The sequence below is a fragment of the Ctenopharyngodon idella genome, chromosome 4, assembly GCF_019924925.1.
Source record: "Ctenopharyngodon idella isolate HZGC_01 chromosome 4, HZGC01, whole genome shotgun sequence".
Taxonomy (NCBI): Eukaryota; Metazoa; Chordata; class Actinopteri; order Cypriniformes; family Xenocyprididae; genus Ctenopharyngodon; species Ctenopharyngodon idella.
This window is the reverse complement of record NC_067223.1, coordinates 1,115,276-1,136,708: the sequence shown is the minus strand read 5'-3', so window position 1 is coordinate 1,136,708 and position 21,433 is coordinate 1,115,276. Positions and strand designations below refer to the sequence as shown.

General features: G+C 35.7%; 1 protein-coding gene across 2 annotated transcripts; it reads left to right on the top strand.

The window, feature by feature from the left end:
- Nucleotides 1-196: 196 nt before the first annotated feature.
- Nucleotides 197-21,159, top strand: scyl2 (SCY1 like pseudokinase 2). 2 transcript variants are annotated; one of them, XM_051890939.1, is made up of 19 exons: nucleotides 197-340; nucleotides 2,238-2,438; nucleotides 3,480-3,637; nucleotides 6,112-6,256; nucleotides 6,918-7,067; nucleotides 8,028-8,249; nucleotides 10,532-10,648; nucleotides 10,793-10,918; nucleotides 11,929-12,105; nucleotides 12,324-12,335; nucleotides 14,369-14,491; nucleotides 14,695-14,808; nucleotides 14,933-15,065; nucleotides 15,327-15,445; nucleotides 15,612-15,712; nucleotides 15,967-16,045; nucleotides 16,153-16,242; nucleotides 16,373-16,492; nucleotides 18,413-21,159. In XM_051890939.1, exons 2-19 carry the CDS (start codon nucleotides 2,262-2,264, stop codon nucleotides 19,046-19,048), a joined length of 2,799 nt encoding a protein of 932 aa, XP_051746899.1. In that variant the 5' UTR covers nucleotides 197-340; nucleotides 2,238-2,261; the 3' UTR covers nucleotides 19,049-21,159. The 2 variants fall into 2 exon arrangements, with proteins under 2 accessions (XP_051746899.1, XP_051746900.1); XM_051890940.1 differs by lacking the exon at nucleotides 12,324-12,335.
- The last annotated feature ends 274 nt before the right edge of the window (nucleotides 21,160-21,433 follow it).

Here is a 21,433-nt window from a genome sequence, read left to right as displayed (position 1 = left end):
AAGAAATGCCTATGCTTTGTGATGCAACAAAGTGATCAAGTTTCAACAATATTTGTCTTCTAGGTAAGGTGAACACATTGACAATTTACAATTTTAATTAGGTACTGCAGAAGATAAAAGTGAGTCGACATGGATAGTATTTTGAAAAAAGGGACTTTTATCATAGATTATTTTCTAGCTGAAGCGTGAATGTTTCTCCAGCTTCACATCGCGGAATCTCTCAGGTGTTTTGACGAAGTGTCATGGAGGCTGTTAGCCGCCACCACTGCTGACGGTTTTGTTACTGTCTAAATCCTGATTTTAATCACTCAGTCTCACTGTCAGCTCCTCTAGTGTAAAGGTAAGACTGAAGTCTTCGTGTTTATGAGCTGGATTCTGATCCTGAGACCGTATTCGGCGGTTATTGATCAGTTCTGTGTAGTGACGCTTCACTCCATTAGCATTAGCGTGTTAGCTCAGCTGCTGTCGGGTTTTATTATATGTTTACATTGTGAAGATAGTAATATATTTGTTTTAGTTAGTTTGTCACATATAATTGATACCCAAGTAATACTTTGAGGTTTTACTTTTTTTTTTTTTTTTTTTTTTTTTTTGAGAAACACAAATATTCACGTTGATAGTTAAACGTCTCTGTGTTTCCAAACCTACTGAACTGCCTACTTTGACAGCATTTTTGGTATCATATATAATCCAAGTTACATTTATGTACGTTCTTGTGATTTGTTTGGTGTCCGAACGCTGATGTTAGCTGAATGTTTTTGATGGTAAACGTTAGTTTATTTCGCCACTAATGAATGTAGTCTTGTTAACTTATTTCATTGAGTCTCAACCTGTCAGGTTCTCATTCATTAAACGTTAAATACGCCACACCTTTCCTTATGATAACACTGTGTAACTTCTGTTCAACAAACACAGAAATGAATAATGACACTTAATCTGGACTGAAAGACTGTTGGACTCTGGCGTATTGTGTTATTGTAATGATATGACAATGATGACAATTGTTGTTACTGTTCTTTCAAGCATTTAATACTAATAAGAATAAAAAAACACAGAAATTAATAATGATAATAGATATAATGACAATATAATTGTAAAATTCTAATAATAAAACTATATTCATAGTAATTTATTTCCTTGATGTTTACTCACTCTAACTAATTTATGATTAATTATACTTTTATAGTTTTTGTTAATATTTTTAATTTAATTTTTCTATTTTCATTTTCATTTTAGTTAACGTTTTAGCAATTTTGTTTTGTATTTTTGTCTTTCAATATTTTTTTAAAATATATAAATTATTACATTTTAGTTGTTTTAGTACTTCAACTTAAACAAAAATAAGAACTGTCGCCTTGACATGTTTGTTTATATTATTTCAAGAAATGAAAATTTTGGTTGGTTTAGCATCATAGTATAAATGGTTTGTAATGTGGGCTTGTATAAGTAACAAACTTATAACTAAAAATAATAGATACCAGTTTGTTTTTCTTTTTTACACATAAGTTGGTCAGAAATTTTGACTGAATTTTTGTTTTACTCTTCTATTTGTTTTGTGATATCTGCTCAAAATCCAGCCAGCTACATCACACTTTGGAAGCAGCCATTACAAGAGACTATGTGATGTCTGCAGCTGACAGAACAGTGCATTTCCTTTTTCTATTTTCCTGCAAACTCTTTGAGATGCTGTCAGCATGAATACATAGTTTATTTTGAGCCCACAAAATTCGGACCCTGCTGAAAATTTGCAGTGACAGATTTTCAGATGTATTTAGGTCCATTTTTGTCATTTTATTGCTTTCCACACAGCAGCCTACTAGTCTGTGTAATTAAATTTACACAGTTTAAGGTCGGCCGTTCCATTGAGTCATTCTCAGATTGAACATTTAGTGTTCCTTTCCCAGAATAAAGCCTGTTAAGACTTCTGTTTTGTTCCAAATCTGTATGAATTTCTTTCTTATGCAGAAAGAAAAAGAAGATATTCAGCAAAATGTTTCTGTGTTATTTGTACATATGCTAAAAGTCATTGGGGTCCAAAATGTTCATCACCTGCCCTGTACAGATACTTTAGTAATTTGAACAAACCCTGGCCTGAACATTAACTGTTAAACTAGATAACTCATCCAGTGTTATTTACCCTGAACTCTGAACTCATCACATTCGCTGTGTATACTATTTGACCAACAGGAAGCATTAAAACGATGATGAAATAACTCATAAGCTACTTCCTGTTGCAGGCGGACAGCCTGCAAAGTAAAATCATGGAGTCCATGCTCAATAAATTAAAGAGCACCGTCACTAAGGTGACGGCCGACATGACCAGCGCCATCATGGGCAACCCTGTCACGCGGGAGTTTGAGGTGGGCCGACATATCGCCAGCGGGGGTCCAGGAATGAGCTGGAGGATCTACAATGGCACCAAAAAATCCACCAAGCAGGTGCGCCAGTTATTTATTATAGTAACTTTAACTCTGTCAAGTCTTGTCATGTATATCACTCATAATATGACATGATCATGCTAGTTGTTGGCAAATTGTTTACAGTGAAAGAGGAAGTCTTTAGTAAAGTGTTTTAGTTTCAGTGCACAATTTAATGATGCAACTATCATGGCTTTACACACTTGTCGTTTGCTTCCTCACATTACCGCAATCGTATGTTTGTTGATAACATACACTACCAGTCAAAAGTTTGGAAATATTACTATTTTTAATGTTTTTGAACGAAGTCTCTTATGCTCATTAAGGCTGCATTTATTTCATAATAAATACAGAAAAAACAATAATATTGTGAAATTGTCAGCATCAATACTCCAGTCTTCAGTGTCACATGATCCTTCAGCAATCATTCTGATATGCTGATTTGAAACTCAGTTATTATCAGTGTTGAAAACAGCTGTGTTGCTTAATATTTTTTTTTGGACCTGTGATACTTTTTTCAGGATTCATTGATGAATAAAAGGTTAAAAAGAACAGCATTTATTCAAAATATAAATCTTTTCTAACAATATAAATCTTTACTGTCACTTTTTATCAATTTAACACATCTGTGCTGAATAAAAGTATTAATTTCTTTCAAAAAAAAAAGAAAGAAAGAAAGAAAATTACTGACTTTTGAACAGTAGAGTATATTGTTACAAAAGATTTCTATTTTAAATAAATGCTGATATTTTTTACCTTTTTATTCATCAAAGAATCCTGAAAAAGTATTGGTAAATTATTGGTAAATTATTTGTTGAATGTTCAGATGTACATATATTATTGCAAAATAAATATAAATGTTAATATTTTAATTATTCGTTGATTGTGCAGATGTATAGATATTGTTGCAAAATATTCATTTAAATATTTTAATAATTTGTTGAGTGTACAGATTTTTTGGCATTTTTTTTAATAAATCATTTGTTGAATGTACAAATATTATTGTAAATAAAAATATACATTTAAATATTTTGGGCTAAATTTGCTTTCTGTTTCTCACAGGAAGTGGCGGTTTTTGTGTTCGATAAGAAGATCATTGATCGCTATCAGAAGTTTGAGAAGGATCAGATTATTGATTCACTGAAGAAAGGAGTTCAACAGCTGACCCGGTTACGACATCCACGCCTCCTCACGGTTCAGCATCCGCTGGAGGAGTCCAGGTGACCACAATGTGAACATGCATTAGCACATGCTATGACACAGGCTGCGTCTCAAAATCTGCCTTACCACAGATATAAAATGTTTTATTATTTATTTACCCAAACACTGGGATGAAGCTGTTGAGTCTTTTTTGGGTTATTTTTTCAGTGTTGGGTAGTTTTTGTGTAGTTATTGACCAATATATATATATTTGAGTGAGAATTATGTGGTATGACAGGTATGACAGAATTCATTAGTTATTGATTAGCTAACTGTTACTTAACAAAATCATAAAATTCTATTACATACTGATTAGTTAACACATCTACCTTAGTAGTTAACAGTAGTGACTTAAGTGTTAATGAAGAATTACCTATTAGTTCTTCAGTAATTCCTTATTAGTTATGCAGTAAGTAAGAAACAGTATTCTAAAATGTTACCGGACAGCATTCTGGGCAGCTTAGTCAAATATGCTTATGATGCCATTTAGGTATGCTCATTATGTTTTGAACAAAACCACAGTGTTATCACTATTGCAATGAAAATGGACTTAATTTTTTATACACTGATTTATGAAATAAAACGGACCTGAAGCTTTAGGAGCAAAGAATCTACTCTTGATAAAAGACTTCAGAGCTTTTTCTTTATTTTAAGATTTGGCCCCTGTGCTTCTACAATCAATATGTGTCTGTGTGGATGCTTGAGTTCAAAAGCAGCAGTTCATCCTGTGGAAAATCTCTCCTGAATAATACATGGATCTCTTGTGAGATGCGAGACTCTATCTGTAGCCCTGCTGTCTATGGGCTACACAAGCAAATAACTTCTAACACCTTATCCTAACTAAACACAATCTGATAAGATTCACTGAAAAGCAGTTTGTCTGTCCACAATAGATGCGACAAGGCTATAAGACACAACAAAATCTTTTACAAATCACAGCAAATCAGAAGAGTGTGTGGACGGGCTCTCGCTGCAAGCACACTGCTGTCTCACAGTCGCAACTAAAAGGATAAGAACATAATCCAATGAATAAAATTAAACCATTTTAACATTATTCAAAATAATGTCAGTGACCGATACAATCCCTCTCATGGAATACACTTGTTTCAGGGTTGTGGCTGGGTAGGGACTAAAAATGTGTCATGTCAAAAGCAAATAATTATTGATACTATCTACATTGGTTGGGATGCATAGAGATACCACACATGTTTGCGCTACTCCTGACAACAGGATAAATGGATTTGGAATGTTAACTGCCGCATGCTGTTGTGACGTGACAATGGCCGAGCTTGGTGTAGATAAGGTGTAAAGGTCCATTCACACCAAGGACAATAACTATAATGCTAAACATTTCGTTTTAAAAATCATTCCAAATTTAAAAGAATAGCAGAGTCCACACCACAACTATAACTATAGATATTGTTAGAATCACATTCTGAATGATTTTTTTCCAGCTGATCAACGATAAAAGCATTGACAGCCAATCAGAATTCATCCTGCTTTAAAGAGAAGACAAAACTGCAGCACGCCCTTATAACATGAATTGGTGTGGATGCTATTATAGTTGTCGTTCTTAATTCTATGAGAATAGCAAAGTCCACAGCTATAACAATAGCGACACAGAGAAACAATATCAAAGTTTTCATAACGTTTTTTTTTTTTTTTTCGGCTGATGAACGATAAAACCATTGACAGCCAATCAGAATCCACTCCACTTTAAAGAGATCATAGACAGCATAACTACAGCATGTTTTCGTCCATTGGTATGATTGCTATCATTGGTATAGTTATTGTTCTTGATGTTAACAGGATTAACCGTCGTGGAACCTCAAAAGTGACTTATTTGAAACGCTTTAATTGGTCACGCATCCACATCTCAAGCACCAAGCACACAAGACTTTTGCGTAGTTCCTTTAGTGAATTTGGTTCTTTAGCAAGAAAGCGTGTGCAAATAAAGTGAAACCTGTGGGTAACACTTTATTCTGTCTCAATTCCCAGCTCGCAGTTCATTCCAGTAGTCTGACTTTAGTATGTTGCTATACTAACAGCTTGATACTCTGATGAGCACAAAAATTTAAAGTTTTTGTATGGCATAAAGTATTATTAAAATCAAAATATCCTTCACCTCTATGCTCCTTCCACCAGCTTGCATGAAGATTTTCACTGTGCGTTTTGGGATTGCTCTATCTACAAAGTATGTATGTGATGCTACTTCAGATTTCGGTCAAAATGAGGTATCTTATTAGTAGCGTTTATTGGCATGTCTCTGACGCCTAAAAGTCTTGCTTAGGTGGGCAGCTCATTAGTTTTTGGAATGGACCATCAGTCTTTCTACATTTCAGTTTTATCTTTTATACAAATAAGAAAGTGGCTATATGTACCTCAGATGTGGCTCAGAAATGTCTTCAAGGCTACGGACATAACCAGTTCCTACTTGCTTTTATCTGTCTGTCATTGCTGTTCTCACTGGATGTCTTTGTCTCTTTATTTCTAGAGACTGTCTGGCGTTCTGCACAGAGCCCGTGTTCGCCAGTCTAGCGAACGTGCTCGGCCAGTGGGACAACCTCCCTAGTCCTGTTCCCACAGACATCAAAGAATACAAACTCTATGATGTAGAGACAAAATACGGCTTAATGCAGGTGAGATGGTTTCTTATACACATAAAAAAAAAAAAAGATAGATACAACAGCAAAAATCGTAACCGTGTGCTCCCAGCTTTAAAGGTCATATTTTGTATACAGATTGTATGTTTTTACTAAATAATTCATTTAGTGCAAATTAACAAAATTATAAGATTCACCCTTTTGATTGCCTGTTTACTTTCATTATTGCAACTGCTTTTTTTTTGCTTCTCAAGAGACAAGGTTTATTATTTATTTACAAATATTTTGTGGTAATCAACAATGTGTCAATAATGACATTGTTGATTACCACAAAATATTTGTAAATAAATAATAAACCTTGTCATTGAACCAGATCATTGAACCAGATTTATTCAAATATAAGAAATTTTATTGTAGTAATGAAAATAATCATTTATTATAAATAATAAAGTCTTATTTTGAATATATTAAATATATAAATTACATTAAATATAAATATATCATTTAAAATTAAACTTTGTTTGAATAATAATAGTTTTACAAAATAATTTCAAATATTTTTTTTTTAAAGTAATACTTTTTAAAATAAAAATTAGCAGGAATTAAATGCAGTGCAAAAAAGTACTACCATGCATTTTGTTTTAGATTTGTAGCTAATGAGATATCGCTCTCTTTGTCTCTCTGTTTTCTCTCTCAGGTCTCAGAGGGTTTGTCATTCCTCCACAGTGGGGTTAAGATGGTTCATCGTAACTTGTGTCCTGAGAACATCATCTTGAATAAGAGCGGAGCCTGGAAGATCATGGGCTTTGACTTCAGTATCTCCTCTAGTAACTCGTCTGACGCTGAGGTTAGGAACTGGAATTACTGTCTATAAAGTCCCAGAGATCATTGTCTGCTATCTCTGTGTAGGGCTGGACGATTAATCGAAAAGTAATCAAAACCGAGATTCACGGATGTAATTTTCCCATGTCGGTTATTTCTGTTATTTCTCAGAGTCAACACACACACACCGCGCAAGCGGCGAGCGCCGAAGTGAGATCACTTGCACTTGAATCTTCACTAAACTTTGTCAATTGTATGTGTTTTAAGGCTTGCCAGTTTGGACATTCAAACGATTTTAGACCATCGGATGTGTATTATTATATTGAGCTACTGCGCAGCTGCATTGTGGCACACGAACACTCATACAGACAGCAGCTGCACATCACGTGAAGATCGCACACACAGAGAGGAGCGCAAAAACTCGTTGTTAACGCTGTCCTGTGATTTATCACTAAAGTAGCTTAGAAACTCAAAAGTTATAGCATATATTTTTCTACTTTTGAAGAAACTACTTACAACCTACAGCTTCACAATTAATGGAGAGACGGTTCACACACGCAGTCGCTCTCTCATTAATGCATTCAAATAAATGTACTGGTACTGTGCTAATTTATCTGATTTGCAACAAGCAGAAATCTATAAGAAATGTTACGAACCATAGATAAAATAACTGCTGAAAGTGAGCTATGATGTCAGAGCACTGTTTCATTAAGAAAAATTATCCCACCTTTAATAGTCAAGCATATTTACAGTACAAACATTGTCAGTGAACTATGAGGGCAAAAAAAATAAAATAACCCAAAACAAAATAATCGTTCACTAATCGTAATCGAGGTAAAATGTTCAATTAATCGAGATTTTGATTTTAGGTCATATTGTCCAGCCCTATCTCTGTGTTAATCTTGTTGTCGATGTCCTGTTCTCCTGACTTTTATCCTAGTTGAAACTTTGTAAGTTACTGTGTCTTTGTGTTTCTGCCTTTTAGCCCAAGTATGTGTGTAAAGAGTGGGACCCCAATCTACCGCCTCTCTGCCTCCCGAATCCAGAATATGTTGCTCCTGAGTACATCCTGTCCGTCAGCTGTGACGTGTCCTCTGACATGTACTCACTGGGCGTGCTGATCCATGCTGTGTTTAATGAAGGCAAGCCCGTCTTTCAGGTCAACAAGCAGGACATATTCAAGAGCTTCAGCCGACAACTGGACCAGGTGAGGAGCCGATACCTTCCGCACAACTGTGGAATTAACTTCCTGTTTTAAAGCATGTACTTTGTCCTAAAACATCATAGACTAGGGCTGCACAATTAATCGGACAATTAGAAAAAAAAAAAACCTTGAAACCACGCTTAGTGCGATTATGAAATCGCAAAGCTGCGATTATTTTTATTTTTTATTTTTTTATGCGCGGCTTGTCAGTGAATTATGGTTTCAAATGCTAATCCAACTGAAAGCACTGCAAGTTTGAACCGGTTATAATATGCATTTGAAAAAGCAACACGCGTCAAACATCTTTCCAGACATGAGAAGCATTTATTAACATCTTGTCCAACAAAAGACAACATTTAATAACATGTTTTTACTCCAAACTCACTTCATAACGACAGTTGAGTGTCCTTCTGTGAGATGATGTGACTTCTTTACACAGAATAAGGCAGTCCTGTGTTTATTAGTCATGTTTAATCAATCAAAACGTTTCAATCTTCTGTTTATTTAGCTACAGCGATAGTATGGGATTTCTTGGAATGACGCGTGTTCTACTTCGGCAGCAGGGCATATTTGCAGTTTCTGCATGACAGTGCCCACTGGCGTTCAGATGGAGAAGCATTTACTACTGATCACAGAGCCGTACAGCTCTGGCAAGCTGCGCATAAAATAATCGCAGCCTTTGCCAAATCGCATACGATAAAATTGTGATAAATCGTGCAGCCCTATCATAGACATATCTGATGAGCGTGTGAACACAAAGGCCAATCAGAGGTGTTTACAAAATCTGCTGAACAGTGCTCAAAGTGTTATATTTCAGTACCGACTCTGTATTGCGGTCGGTACATTTGACAATACTAGTATAGAATAGTATTATTAATAATGTTTAAAAATTAAACATAAGAATTAATTGTCAACATTTAATTAATAATTACTAATGAAATCATTATATATATATATATATATATATATATAATCACTATATTATATATAGGTAGACTTTAAATCATTAAAGGGGTCCTAGTATGTTCATTTATATTATGCTTGGTTAAGGTTTTTATTTATTTATTTATTTATTTATTTTTTATGGGATCTACTAGAATACATTAGCATCATTTAATGTTAAAAACAAAGAAATTCCAATAGTTTACGTTGTTGCAGCAACTGTTTTCTCCCTTTGTCTGAATGCTCTGTTTTAGTTTAGGTTTCTTTTAAAACCTGCCTTCCGAAAAGAGCAGTCTGCTCTGATTGGTCAGTCGGCCACAATCTTTTGTTATTGGTCTACCGCTTAGAGTGTGCGTTGGAAAAGTAACAGCTCCGGAAGCATCCTTTGGCACTCTAAACACTATGGCCTTAGTTCAGTTTAGATTTTTAAGTAGATTTTATAAATGTGCATCTTGAGACAAAACAATGGCAGTGACGTATGTTTAAGATATGTCAGTACAAGTTTCTTTCAGTTAAAACAGCTCAAACATGCACTTTAGTCTAGGACTTGCTTAAGCCTTGTCTGTGGAACCAGGGTTATAACTACGCTAACTCCGGAGAGGCTCTGTAAACATTAACTACACTAAGTATGGCATCAGTTTTGCTGTATCAGTTCGAGTCCAATAATGACAGAAAGAAGAACAAGCTGATCAACCCTAATCGCCTTCACAAACACGACTTGTGCAGGACGTTTCACAGTGGTAATACTTTATTTTATACCTCTCATACACTTTAAATGTGATGTTATAACTTTGTCATTCATAACATCTGACCTGCATTGAACTGCATGTTTCGTAAAGCAGTCGTTAGAGAAATGGTGAGCAAACAACAAAAGGATGTGGTTGTATACTGCTGAGGAATAATGTTAAAAATATATTTTGACCACTGTTTCCTAAGTTCGCCCGATGATAAATGGGTTTTAGATTCGGGTGGGAAAAACAGCGTCTCTTGGACATGGCACATTACTAACGCAACTGAACCAGGCCTTGCCCCCTTTTATTATGTGAGTATGCCTTGGGTGGGAATTATTCAAATGAGTGTATGACTTGTACGTTCCTGGAAGCAAACTCAAGAGTACAAACGATGCGTTTCAGGGAGTTCAGAAACGTTGCTTAATGATATAAAGAATAATTCCCTTTGAAGTGAACTTTGTACTTTGTAACTTTGCAGACATTCTAATGCTCAAACAGCAACATTACAGTTAAAAATGTACCAATTTTGTATAAAAATTTTCCTATTTAAAATATAATTGTAACAATCCTAAAACATGTGAATCTCATTATGTTCCTCTTTCTCATGTGTAGCTGAGCCATCTGAGTCCAGGAGTGTTGAGTCAGATCCCAGAGGAGGTACGGGAACATGTGAAGATGTTGCTCAGTGTCACTTCCAACGTACGTCCGGACGCAGATCAGATGACAAAGGTCAGAGTTTTCCCTCATTGCTGGTTTTCTTCAACTTTCTATTATTATTTTTTAGTATCTCAGTACTGATTGAATAAGAATTACCATACACGATGTTGTATGACCATGACTGAGAGTGACGTTTCAGTGTATGTGTGTGTTCAGATTCCCTTTTTTGATGATGTCGGAGCGATGACTCTTCAGTACTTTGACTCGCTTTTCCAGCGGGACAACTTGCAGAAGTCTCAGTTTTACAAAGGCCTCCCAAAAGTTCTGCCCAAGTTGCCCAAGGTAAGAACAAACATTTGCACAAAGACATTCAGCTAGAAAATAGCAACATAAAATGCAGGGCCCTATGAAATCTATTTTATTTTTTCCCAAATCTCGTGTCTTCCATTTGATTTTTTTTCTGCATTCTATTTTAATAGTTTAAATTTGAATAATCAAAAAGTATGTCTGATAGTCCATATCGTGATTTGATTAATTGTACAGCCCAGATTTATTCTTCCAAAACTAGCCAAATTCTGTGACATACCGCGCTTATACAGTAAATTCCATTTTTATGAATTTATTTCGCAATTCTGTCCGCAGTTTCCACATCACGGAAATCTGCAGTGGAATTCTCAGTTCATTTAATGGTGCAATAATGGATTTGATTAGACAGTGAAAAGTGGGCCTATATTTTGATTTATTTTATACATGTAATATTGCATGTAATAAGATAGTTAGTAGTGTTGTCAAAAGTACCGACTACTGGTACTGAAATTTTAAAAATGTGATGCTTTAAGCACTGTTGAGCAGATTCGTAAACACCTCTGATTGGCCATTGTGCTCCCGCTTTCAAAACGCTTTCAAATTCAAACACTTCCTTGTGCTTTCAGATTCTCCCGTGCGTTGATCATTGTAGTCAATCACAGACAAATATGTTGAGTGCGTGAACGCGATGGCCAATCAAAGGTGTTTACGGATCCGCTCAACATCACTCAAAGCGTCATATTTTTTTAAAATTTCAGTACCGACTTGGTATAGAAGTCGATAGATAGATAGATAGATAGATAGATAGATTGATTGATTGATTGATTGATTGATTCCCCACTCATATGGTTATAAGCAAAAATAAGTAAGCTCAGTTTTTATTCATGGTCACTTAAAATTGATGTGTGTTGAAATTAATACTGAGTATTTGTGGTGTACATCTAGAAATATTGACATGTTGCAGGAGTGCAATGTTCAGTGTTGTTTATGTGTTCAAGTATTTTATGTGTTTCTAAGCTAACTGGCTTCTGTTTTTCTGTCTTCAGAGAGTGGTGATATACAGAATCCTCCCGGCGCTCACGTCTGAGTTTGTGAATCCTGACATGGTTCCATTCGTCCTTCCAAATGTGCTGCTCATCGCTGAGGAATGCACTAAAGAAGAATATGTCCGCCTTGTTCTCCCAGACCTCACCCCAGTTTTTAAACAGCAGGAACCCGTACAGGTACACACACACACACACACATACATTACTGATGCAAATCTGATTTGAATTTTTTCCCCACAGTTGACCCATTACTCCAGTTAACATCTCTGGCTCTGTCCTAAATGGTACACTTAATGTGTGCACTTGCAGTCCTGTGGACTTGCAATGGCTGCTACGTGTCTTTGTAATCCATTAGGTTCAAGTTTGTAATTACTTTCTCTCTTTAATGCTATCAGGCCAGCAACATGGTGAGTGAGGTTTGAACATTTGTCTTTGTGGTAGTGTATTTCATCATAATATTTGTATTATGACAATTTCATATTTTTATTTATGATACTTTGTCTGCACTTGTTTGTTTCCACAGTTTCCACTGATCTTTTAATGTGGTTTTCATGAGTTTGTTTGTTTTTTGTTTGGTTGTTTTTTTATTTTGATTTGTTTAGTATTCAATTAATATTTATTTGTATAGTGCTCTTCACAATACATATTTGCCCTGTCCAAATACCCACACTTGCAGTCTTTGCACTTGGCCACTTGTCTACTTACATGACGTATTTCCTCAAGTGTTCAAGTGGGCGTGAAGACTGCAAGTGTGTGTAGAACTTTTGATTACCCGATGGGACACACTTAAAGTCTTGCAAAAAAATGCAAGCGTTTACAGAGCTTTTTTTTTTATTATTATTATTTTCAGTACTTTGCATTTTAAAATACACTTCTAAATGTCTGTTCAGTGGTCACTATGTAACTAACAGAAGACACAATTTTAAAATTGTGGTGCTTCTTTAAGTTATAAAAAGCAGTTGCAATTGTTGTGCAAAATACACATAGCCTACTCATCTTTGCATCAATAAAATGTGCAACACTTTATATTTTACTACCAAATTATATGTAATATATAATTAATTTAACTTACAGTCGAACGTTTTCCTTTAAATCTCACGATTTCAGGGCATGTGAGTTCCCGAACATAATGCATGATGGGATACGCTTAGCCTAAAATACCGCTCCGAAGCGGTATTCAAGATAGTGTGGGTTTAGTGTGCATTAAAGGATTAGTCCACTTTTAAATTAAAATTTCCTGATAATTTACTCACCCCATGTCATCTAAGATGTCCATGTCCTTCTTTCTTCAGTCGAAAAGAAATGAAGGTTTTTGAGGAAAACATTCGAGGATTTTTCTCCATATAGTGGACTTCAATGGTCTCCAAACGGTTGAAGGTAAAAATTACGGTTTCAGTGCAGCTTCAAAGGGCTTTAAACGATACCAGACGAGGAATAAAGGTCTTATCTAGAGAAACGATTGGTCACTTTCTAAAAAAAAAAATTAAATGTACATACTTTATATAAACAAATGATCGCCTTCAAGTGGTTCCGCCAAAACTGCACTTCCGTATTCTTCAAAAAGCTTACGCTGTATGTCCTACGCCTTCCCTATTCTACTTACGGAGTAAACGGAACTGGCGCCACGTTCTTTCCATAAGTTGAATAGGGAAGGTGTAGGACATTCAGCGTAAGCTTTTTGAAGAATACGGAAGTGCGGTTTTGGCAGAACCACTTGAAGGCGATCATTTGTTTATATAAAGCGCATACATTTAAAAAACATTTTAGAAAATGACCGATCGTTTCGCTAGATAAGACCCTTATTCCTCGTCTGGTATCGTTTAAAGCCCTTTGAAGCTCCACTGAAACTGTATTTTTTACCTTCAACCGTTTGGAGACCATTGAAGTCCACTATATGGAGAATAATCCTCGAATGTTTTCCTCAAAAACCTTCGTTTCTTTTCGACTGAAGAAAGAAATACATAAACATCTTGGATGACATGGGGGTGAGTAAACTATCCTGAAATTTTAATTGGAAAGTGAACTAATCCTTTAAGGGCACTGCACTTGGGCATTTTTAAGATATGGGACAGTCTTGCGCACTTACTTCCTGTCGCGTGCACGTGCTCTCAAGTGGCCAAGACCGCAAGTGTGGGTATTTGGACAGGGCTATTGTTTCAAAGCAGCTTTACAGAAAATGAATGTTACATTACAATTTAGAGTAATTTGATATCAGACGTGACTGTCCAAATAATGTCCATACACTACTTAGCATCTTTTTTGTTTAGCTTTTTGTTTTGTTTAACTTTTTTTTTTTTTTGTTTTAGCTTAGTTTTTTTGCTTTTAGTAGGATGTGTTTTATTTTGTTTAGCTTTGTTTTTTGTTTTTTTTTTGTTTTCTCCAGTGTTACAATTGCATGGGATGGCTTTTAGGAATCATTTTATTTCTTTCATATATCCAGATTCTGCTGATATTTCTACAAAAGATGGACCTGCTTTTGACCAAAACTCCTCCTGAAGACATCAAGAACAGTGTTCTGCCTATGGTGTACAGAGCGGTGGAGGCCCCCTCTATTCAAATACAGGTGACCACACCATAAACTTGTTTGGATGAGAAAAAAAAATGTTTTTTTTTGTTGTTGTTTTTTTTAATATATAATTGATAATTATCAGTACCAGTCTATTGAATTTTCATTGTCCAGACAATGTATTGTGATGCATCAGTGTAGGTTTTGAATTTAGGTATTTTAAAATATAACATGTGTTTTTGTTTTTTTTTCCTAAACAGGAACTTTGTCTGAATATCATTCCCACGTTTGCCAATCTGATTGAGTATCCATCTATGAAAAACGCACTTATCCCTCGTATCAAGTCTGCCTGTTTACAGACATCCTCGCTAGCGGTTTGTGTTCTTATGTCTCTAGTAACAAGTGAATGTACTATGTCAACGAAAGATTTAGGAGAGTAGCTATGAGGTTTGTTTCTCTAAAAGTAGTTTAGTTTCTCTGTTGGTTGTCCTCTTTCAGGTGAGGGTGAACTCTTTGGTGTGCCTAGGCAAGATTCTGGAATACCTGGATAAATGGTTCGTCATTGATGAAATTTTACCATTCCTGCAACAAATTCCATCCAGGGAACCAGCAGTGCTCATGGGCATTCTGGGTAATTCCATTTTTTTTTTTTTTTTTTTTTTCCACTTTTTTTTTTTTTTTTTTTGCCTGACTGAGGCTTTCAAGCTTCAAAAGAACATTAAAAGCATCATTATATAGTAGTCGTTATGACTCGTCTGCATTTTTTTTTCTTGTCAAATTATTCTGTATTTGAAATTGAATTTGTGACATTAAGTTGAATAATATTATCCTATCACCTTATGCCTTAAGCAGTTATAAAATGTATGTTTGTTTGTTTGTTTTTTTTCTTCAGGCATCTACAAGTGCACTTTCACCCATAAGAAACTGGGCATCCCAAAAGAGCACCTGGCTGGAAAGAGTTTACCTCATCTGGTGTCACTTAGTATTGATAACAACCTGAACCTCAACCAGGTTGACAACACACGCTCACTCTTACACAGAAACTGTGTTTTCTTGTTCAGCCACCGAATATAAACTCAATTCAGTGTCACTTCAGATCATTTGTACAGATTGTGTGTACACACACACAAATACACTTTTGTAAACTGTTTTTTTTTTTGTCTCTGGTGTGTTTCAGTTTAACTCTTTCATGGCTGTGATCAAGGACATGTTGAGTCGCATGGAAGTGGAGCATAAGACTAAATTAGAGCAGCTGCACATCATGCAGGAGCAGCAGAGGTGTCATTTCAGTTATTTCTCTATTCATTCTGTTCATTCCTTCTTAAAAGGCTGTTTGATTAATAAAAAGATTCTGATTTTGATGTTGCAAGAAGGTTATTCTGCAGCTTTTTCTGGTCAGGAACTGCCCGCTTAAACAGGCAGAGGCCATCTGATAGATGTATACAATAAATTTAGTAATTTGAATATGACATGAGTGCAACGTTATCCAAACAAACAGTTGACTTATGAGTAATGAGTATTGTCTTTTCCAGGAGTTTAAACATTACAAATCAGATGAACCCATCAGAGGAGACTAAAAACACACCCAGCCCAGCCACAAAAGTCAGAGATGTAAGGAAATACACCTTTTGCACATCCAGCAACCAACTCACAGCTTTTAATTGTGGCCACACTGTGAAATTAACTGCAATTGGGTGTTTCTCTTTGCTTTCTGATAGATTGATGAGATCTTTGGTGGCAGTTCAGGAAGTGCAGGTGTGAATGGTAACCAGAATGGTTCCTCATCAACTGTTTCACAACTTTCACGAGTGAGTTACTGTTTATAATATTTTTGGAGTGCATTGGTTTTGCTTAACTGTGTGTTTTTCTTATGGAGCTCAAATGGTTATTGGCATTAGACCTGGTTGATGTACTAACTGTTGTTTGTGGTATGTTCAGGTATCTCTCACCCTGGAAGAAAAGCAGCGTTTGGCTAAAGAACAGGAGCAGGCTGCCAAACTAAGAAGCCAGCAGCCACTGGCTCCACAGAGCGTCAAATCAGCCACAACAACACCTCAGGTAACATATACACTGAAGAGGGTCACCATGTAATATCACTTTCACACATAGAATCTGTTTTTGCAGTAAAATTGCCAGATTAACTTCTACAGTAAAAGGTACTATATCTGATATTCACAATAGCTGCCATTTACCATAATTGTCATTGTCAAGTCTAGTCAAGTCAGCTTTATTTATATAGCACTTTATACAATTCAGATTGGTTCAAAGCAGCTTTACAGTGATAAACAGGAAAACAATAGCACAAATAAATACAATAGAACAACAAATGAAATAAACAGTGCTTTTCAGATTTTACAGGTAGGTCTAACAGTAGTTTTCAGGTACAGAAATTGAATAAAGTAATCAAATGTAAACTAATACTGCATATTCTTCACTGTATAAATTAAATATAGGTTAATCCTTATCAAAGTTCCAAAAAATATTCAGTCAAGAGCAGTGAATGATTTTTTTCTTTGCCCTTTGTCATTTGATTAACATTAAAAACAGATGACAGCAGGTATATTAGGCTGCTGTCCCTTTAAGACCGAACACCCGGTTTGAATATAGTGTTAGACATGCGTTTATTTCTCAACAGTTTACGTTCACTTAAGACATAACCAACTATGTTTACTAGGAAACTCGCCAAGATGGGCATTTTAATTTTGTGTGAATTTGTCTGTTCATGCGCAAGAAGGCATAAAAAAAACCTCAATTCGGTACTCGCTCTCTGTCTAAGACACAGCTTTCTGGGATGTGTGTTGCACACACAAAACTTCTCACACAGCTCTCGACTACCGAATTGAGTTCTCTTTTGAGTCTTGCGCTTCAATATTTAAATTGTCAAGGCTTAAAAATATGCACGTGATAAAATGTCATTAAGATGCAGCACTGGCCCGACATATCCATCAACTCTCCCGAGCGTTGTTGCACGCCTACCCCGGCCCATCGGGCAGTCCTTATTGTCTAGCCCTGGCCAGTCTCTGTACATTCTGAAACTACTTATATATTTGATCGTTTTCAATAAAATGTAACCCCTGGTTTCACAGATGAGGCTTAATCTAGTCCCAGACTAAAATGCATGTTTGAGCTGTTTTAACTGAAAGCAACTTGTACAGACATATCTTAAAATATGTCAGTTCCATTGTTCTGTGTCAAGATACACACCAGTGATGTTTTTTTTTTTGTTTTTTTTTTAAGGTACGTTTATAAAAGCTACTTATGTACTATATGTATTGTTTTTATATAATCAATGTCTCTAAATATTGTACCTTAATATTTGATTTGATTTATGTAATTCTCCATTCTTTTTTGTAAGAATAGTACATAACCTTTTCTCTTCTGATTTTCAAATCAAAGTTCATGATGTGTTTTAACTTAGTGCTAGTTGTTGGTTGCTGTTTTTTTTCTTTTTCTTTTTTTTTTCTTGTTAAATCCTAATGAAGAAAATGAAAAGTACTTCAGGAAGCAAGGCCACTGAAACATCAGTCAGAAGAGAGAACAATTTTTTCTTCAAAATTATCATCATTCCCTCAGTTGAAACACCATCACAGCATTGTTAAAAAGTTCATGTAATTTAAGGCCTAGGTCAGTGGTTCCCAGTCCTGGTCCTGGAGGACCCCCAGCACTGCACAGTTTAGAAGTCTCCCTAATCAAACACACCTGATTCAACTCATCAGCTTGTTAGTAAAGACTCCAAGACCTCAGATGGGTGTTTCAGATAAGAGAGACCTTATAAATGCACAGTGTTACTCCAGGATCAGGGTTGGGAACCACTTGCCTAGCTAATATAACACAAAGTATAATGTTATAAATGTGAATTAAAAATGACAACTAGATTTACAGTGTTAATTATTGTAATTTGTTATCACAGTCTGTGAACTGGGTCCATTTTGATTTGGGATGTACGTTCTGTAACTGAAGAATATTTTTATTGTTCAGGCAAAGGATCTGACCAGCAGTCTTCTGAACAACATGACATCCCTGAACAACCTCTCTTTAACCTCTGGGACCAGGACGATGCCCATGCAGGGTGGCACCATTTCCTCTACCTTCCCAGCAGCACCCACCATGGGTGGAATGGGCACCATGGGCGTCAGCAACGGCTTCAATTCACCAATGGGATTCCAGACGGGAAGTATGGGGATGGGCATGAGACCCGCCACTCCTGGCCTCTATGGAGGGATGGCCACCACAACCAGCGCTCCAAATTTCAGTGCCCTCACCCAAAACCAAAACCAATCCGGCAAACCCCCAGACATGTCCGCCCTAGACTCCCTCTTCTCTTCTAGTAAACCCAAAGTCAGCCTGAACCAAATGGCCCCTAAACCAGCCCAAGGAACCACTGCACCTGCTCCGTGGCTCAGTCAGTTTGGTACAGGCCAACCTTCCCAGACTGCACCCATACAGGCCACTCCGATGGCCATGCCCGGAGTTCAAGGTGGTTTTGGAATGCAAGCAAACCCATTCTTCAACCCTCAGAACTTCTCGCAACCTGTGGCCTCTTCCACTATGAACACTGGGACGATGAAGCAAAGTGCATCAGTCAACAACGATTTTAAGGACCTCTTCGGATAAAACATATGCCTTTCATTCACGTTCCCACTTATGTGGGAATCGAAAGCGAAACAACATCAGCAGCAAAGACGTTGGAGGGTTGGACATGGTATCCTTGAAAGAAGATTTTCTGTTTTTTTTTGGCTCTTTAGCACCTTATGTGGACAGTCAACTTATCACCTGTGAATCAAAAGCAGACAGCACCAAACAAACTGTCACATTTCTACTTGAAATCTTGGGCTCTTCTACCGAGAGCTGCTTCAGTTGGTGTATGCCTTGCATTTGATGCATCATTTGGCTTAAAACGTGCCCCAAAGAAAGATTCACATACAAAAGTGTTAACAAATTGGGCATAACAAATTCAAGCATTTTTGGTTTCATTTCCTTTTTGCTTGAGCCTCACATTCACTGCTCGCCTGAATGAGCCGATTTCCTCTACCAGAACTAACGTCATCGATGGCCTCAGGAATTGCTGATGTTGTTTCGCAAAAGGAAGTCTCTCAGTTGCGTTCTCCCTTGTCTGAGATACAACGATCATACGATAAATAAAAAATAAGTACAGTGCATAGTTGGTTCCTGAATGAGTCTTTTTATAATGTGTTATTTGTGTATATACTGTATCTGGTGATTTATTGTTTGAGTTTTATACTGATAAATGATCCACTGAGGTGACGTTTATTAAAGGAAGTACACTGTCTTCATACTGTAGGTGCACTAAATGTAATAGAGCTAAAAAGAAAAACCTGTAGGGTTTGAGATATTGTCAGTACTTTTAAAGTGAGTTTGTGCTTCACTGTAATGGCTTCTGTAAGACAGAATCCATGAGCCTCATTCATGAAACACTAGTAGAATTAATTTCTGTAAATCTTCTTGGGCGAATCCCATTAAAAAAGGGGTCATATTTCATCCCAAAATCTGAAGACAAAATTACAGGAAAACAATATTACTGTAATAATAATAATAAAAAAAAAATGTAAAGGACTTTTTTTTTTTTTTTTTTGTATGTCATCATATTAAACTCAGTACATTACCGACAACTTACAACAATTCTTTATATTTACTTTATAATTTTCATTGTATTTTATGGTAATGAGATGCTTTTTTGCAAGTGCATTTATTACACTAATTTTTTCACATTGCAGTAATGAAAATAATACTTTTTGCATTATGGTAATGAGAATGTTTTTTTTACATATTACGGAAATTAGGAGATTTGTTTTGTTTGTTTGTTTTATGGTAATGAGAATGAGTTTTTTTTTTTTTTTTTTTTTTTTTTTTTTTTGCATTACATAATGAGAATTGGTGGAAAATGTGCTCAATTGTCAGCAAATGTCTCAATGTAAAAGGTTAGAAATAGGCTTCTTTATTCAAAAAGTATTATTTGCGCATTTTGGGATAAAATATGCATTCCTATAGTTATTGGGAAAATCACATATATATATATATATGGTAAATTGTAGCATTAAATTGAGTGCAACAACTTGTATGCTACTAAGCTGTAACATAGAAATGCGTGTTTCATGAATGAAGCCCGGTGCGTTTGTTTCTTTTTCAGTTCTCTGCTGTTACTTCCTGCCCTGTGTTAAATCATCTGTGTTATTCTGTAATATTGTGTTTCTTGGGGATGTTACATTTGGCTACAGTTTTGTTTGTCTGTTATCATTATATGGGCAGTTTCCTGTTGAATTCCATATCATGTTATTCCATATCATGACCAAACCAACCGCTGCAGCACAGCAAATCACCAAAATGTGTATTATTTCTGGAAAAAAACGTGAATGAAGTGTACAGTATATAGAGGTGAACTTTTTTTTTTTTTTTTTTTTTTTAAATACTGTTGAATCACTTTCCTGAGGAGAATGTTTAAAATCCAGACAGGTTTTATTTAAAGGGAATACTTTTCCTGGTCTTATGAATGAGAGGCCTTATGTTGAGAGTTGTGCAATAGCAGGTCTGTGATGGAGATTGTGAAAATAACTTTCTGTATGAGTGTTTCACTACATGCAGTTTTCAAATAGTCTAAATTAATGTAGATAAAACATCTGGATTGTTTTAATTTAAAAATGTGAACTGGATTGTTGGAAAGATGGTGATTTTTTTGGAATCAAATAAATTGATTATTTAAAGGGTAATCTTTTCACTTCCCAATTTATTTGTATTTTATTTTTTAAGTACTTTTATTGAAGCATAATAGTGTACAAATTGGTGTCCTTAAAAAAATGAGTAGAAATAAAAGTTATTTTATGTAAAAAAAATATCTTTATCTTTAACAAACCAACAACAGTTGGTCTAGCTAGTCTTTACTCAGTGGTGAGTGAAATTCGACAACAGACTGACATTGCAAATATTTATTAGTGGATCTCATGAAATCTTTCAAGATAAGTTTTACCCCAAAACCATATTTTT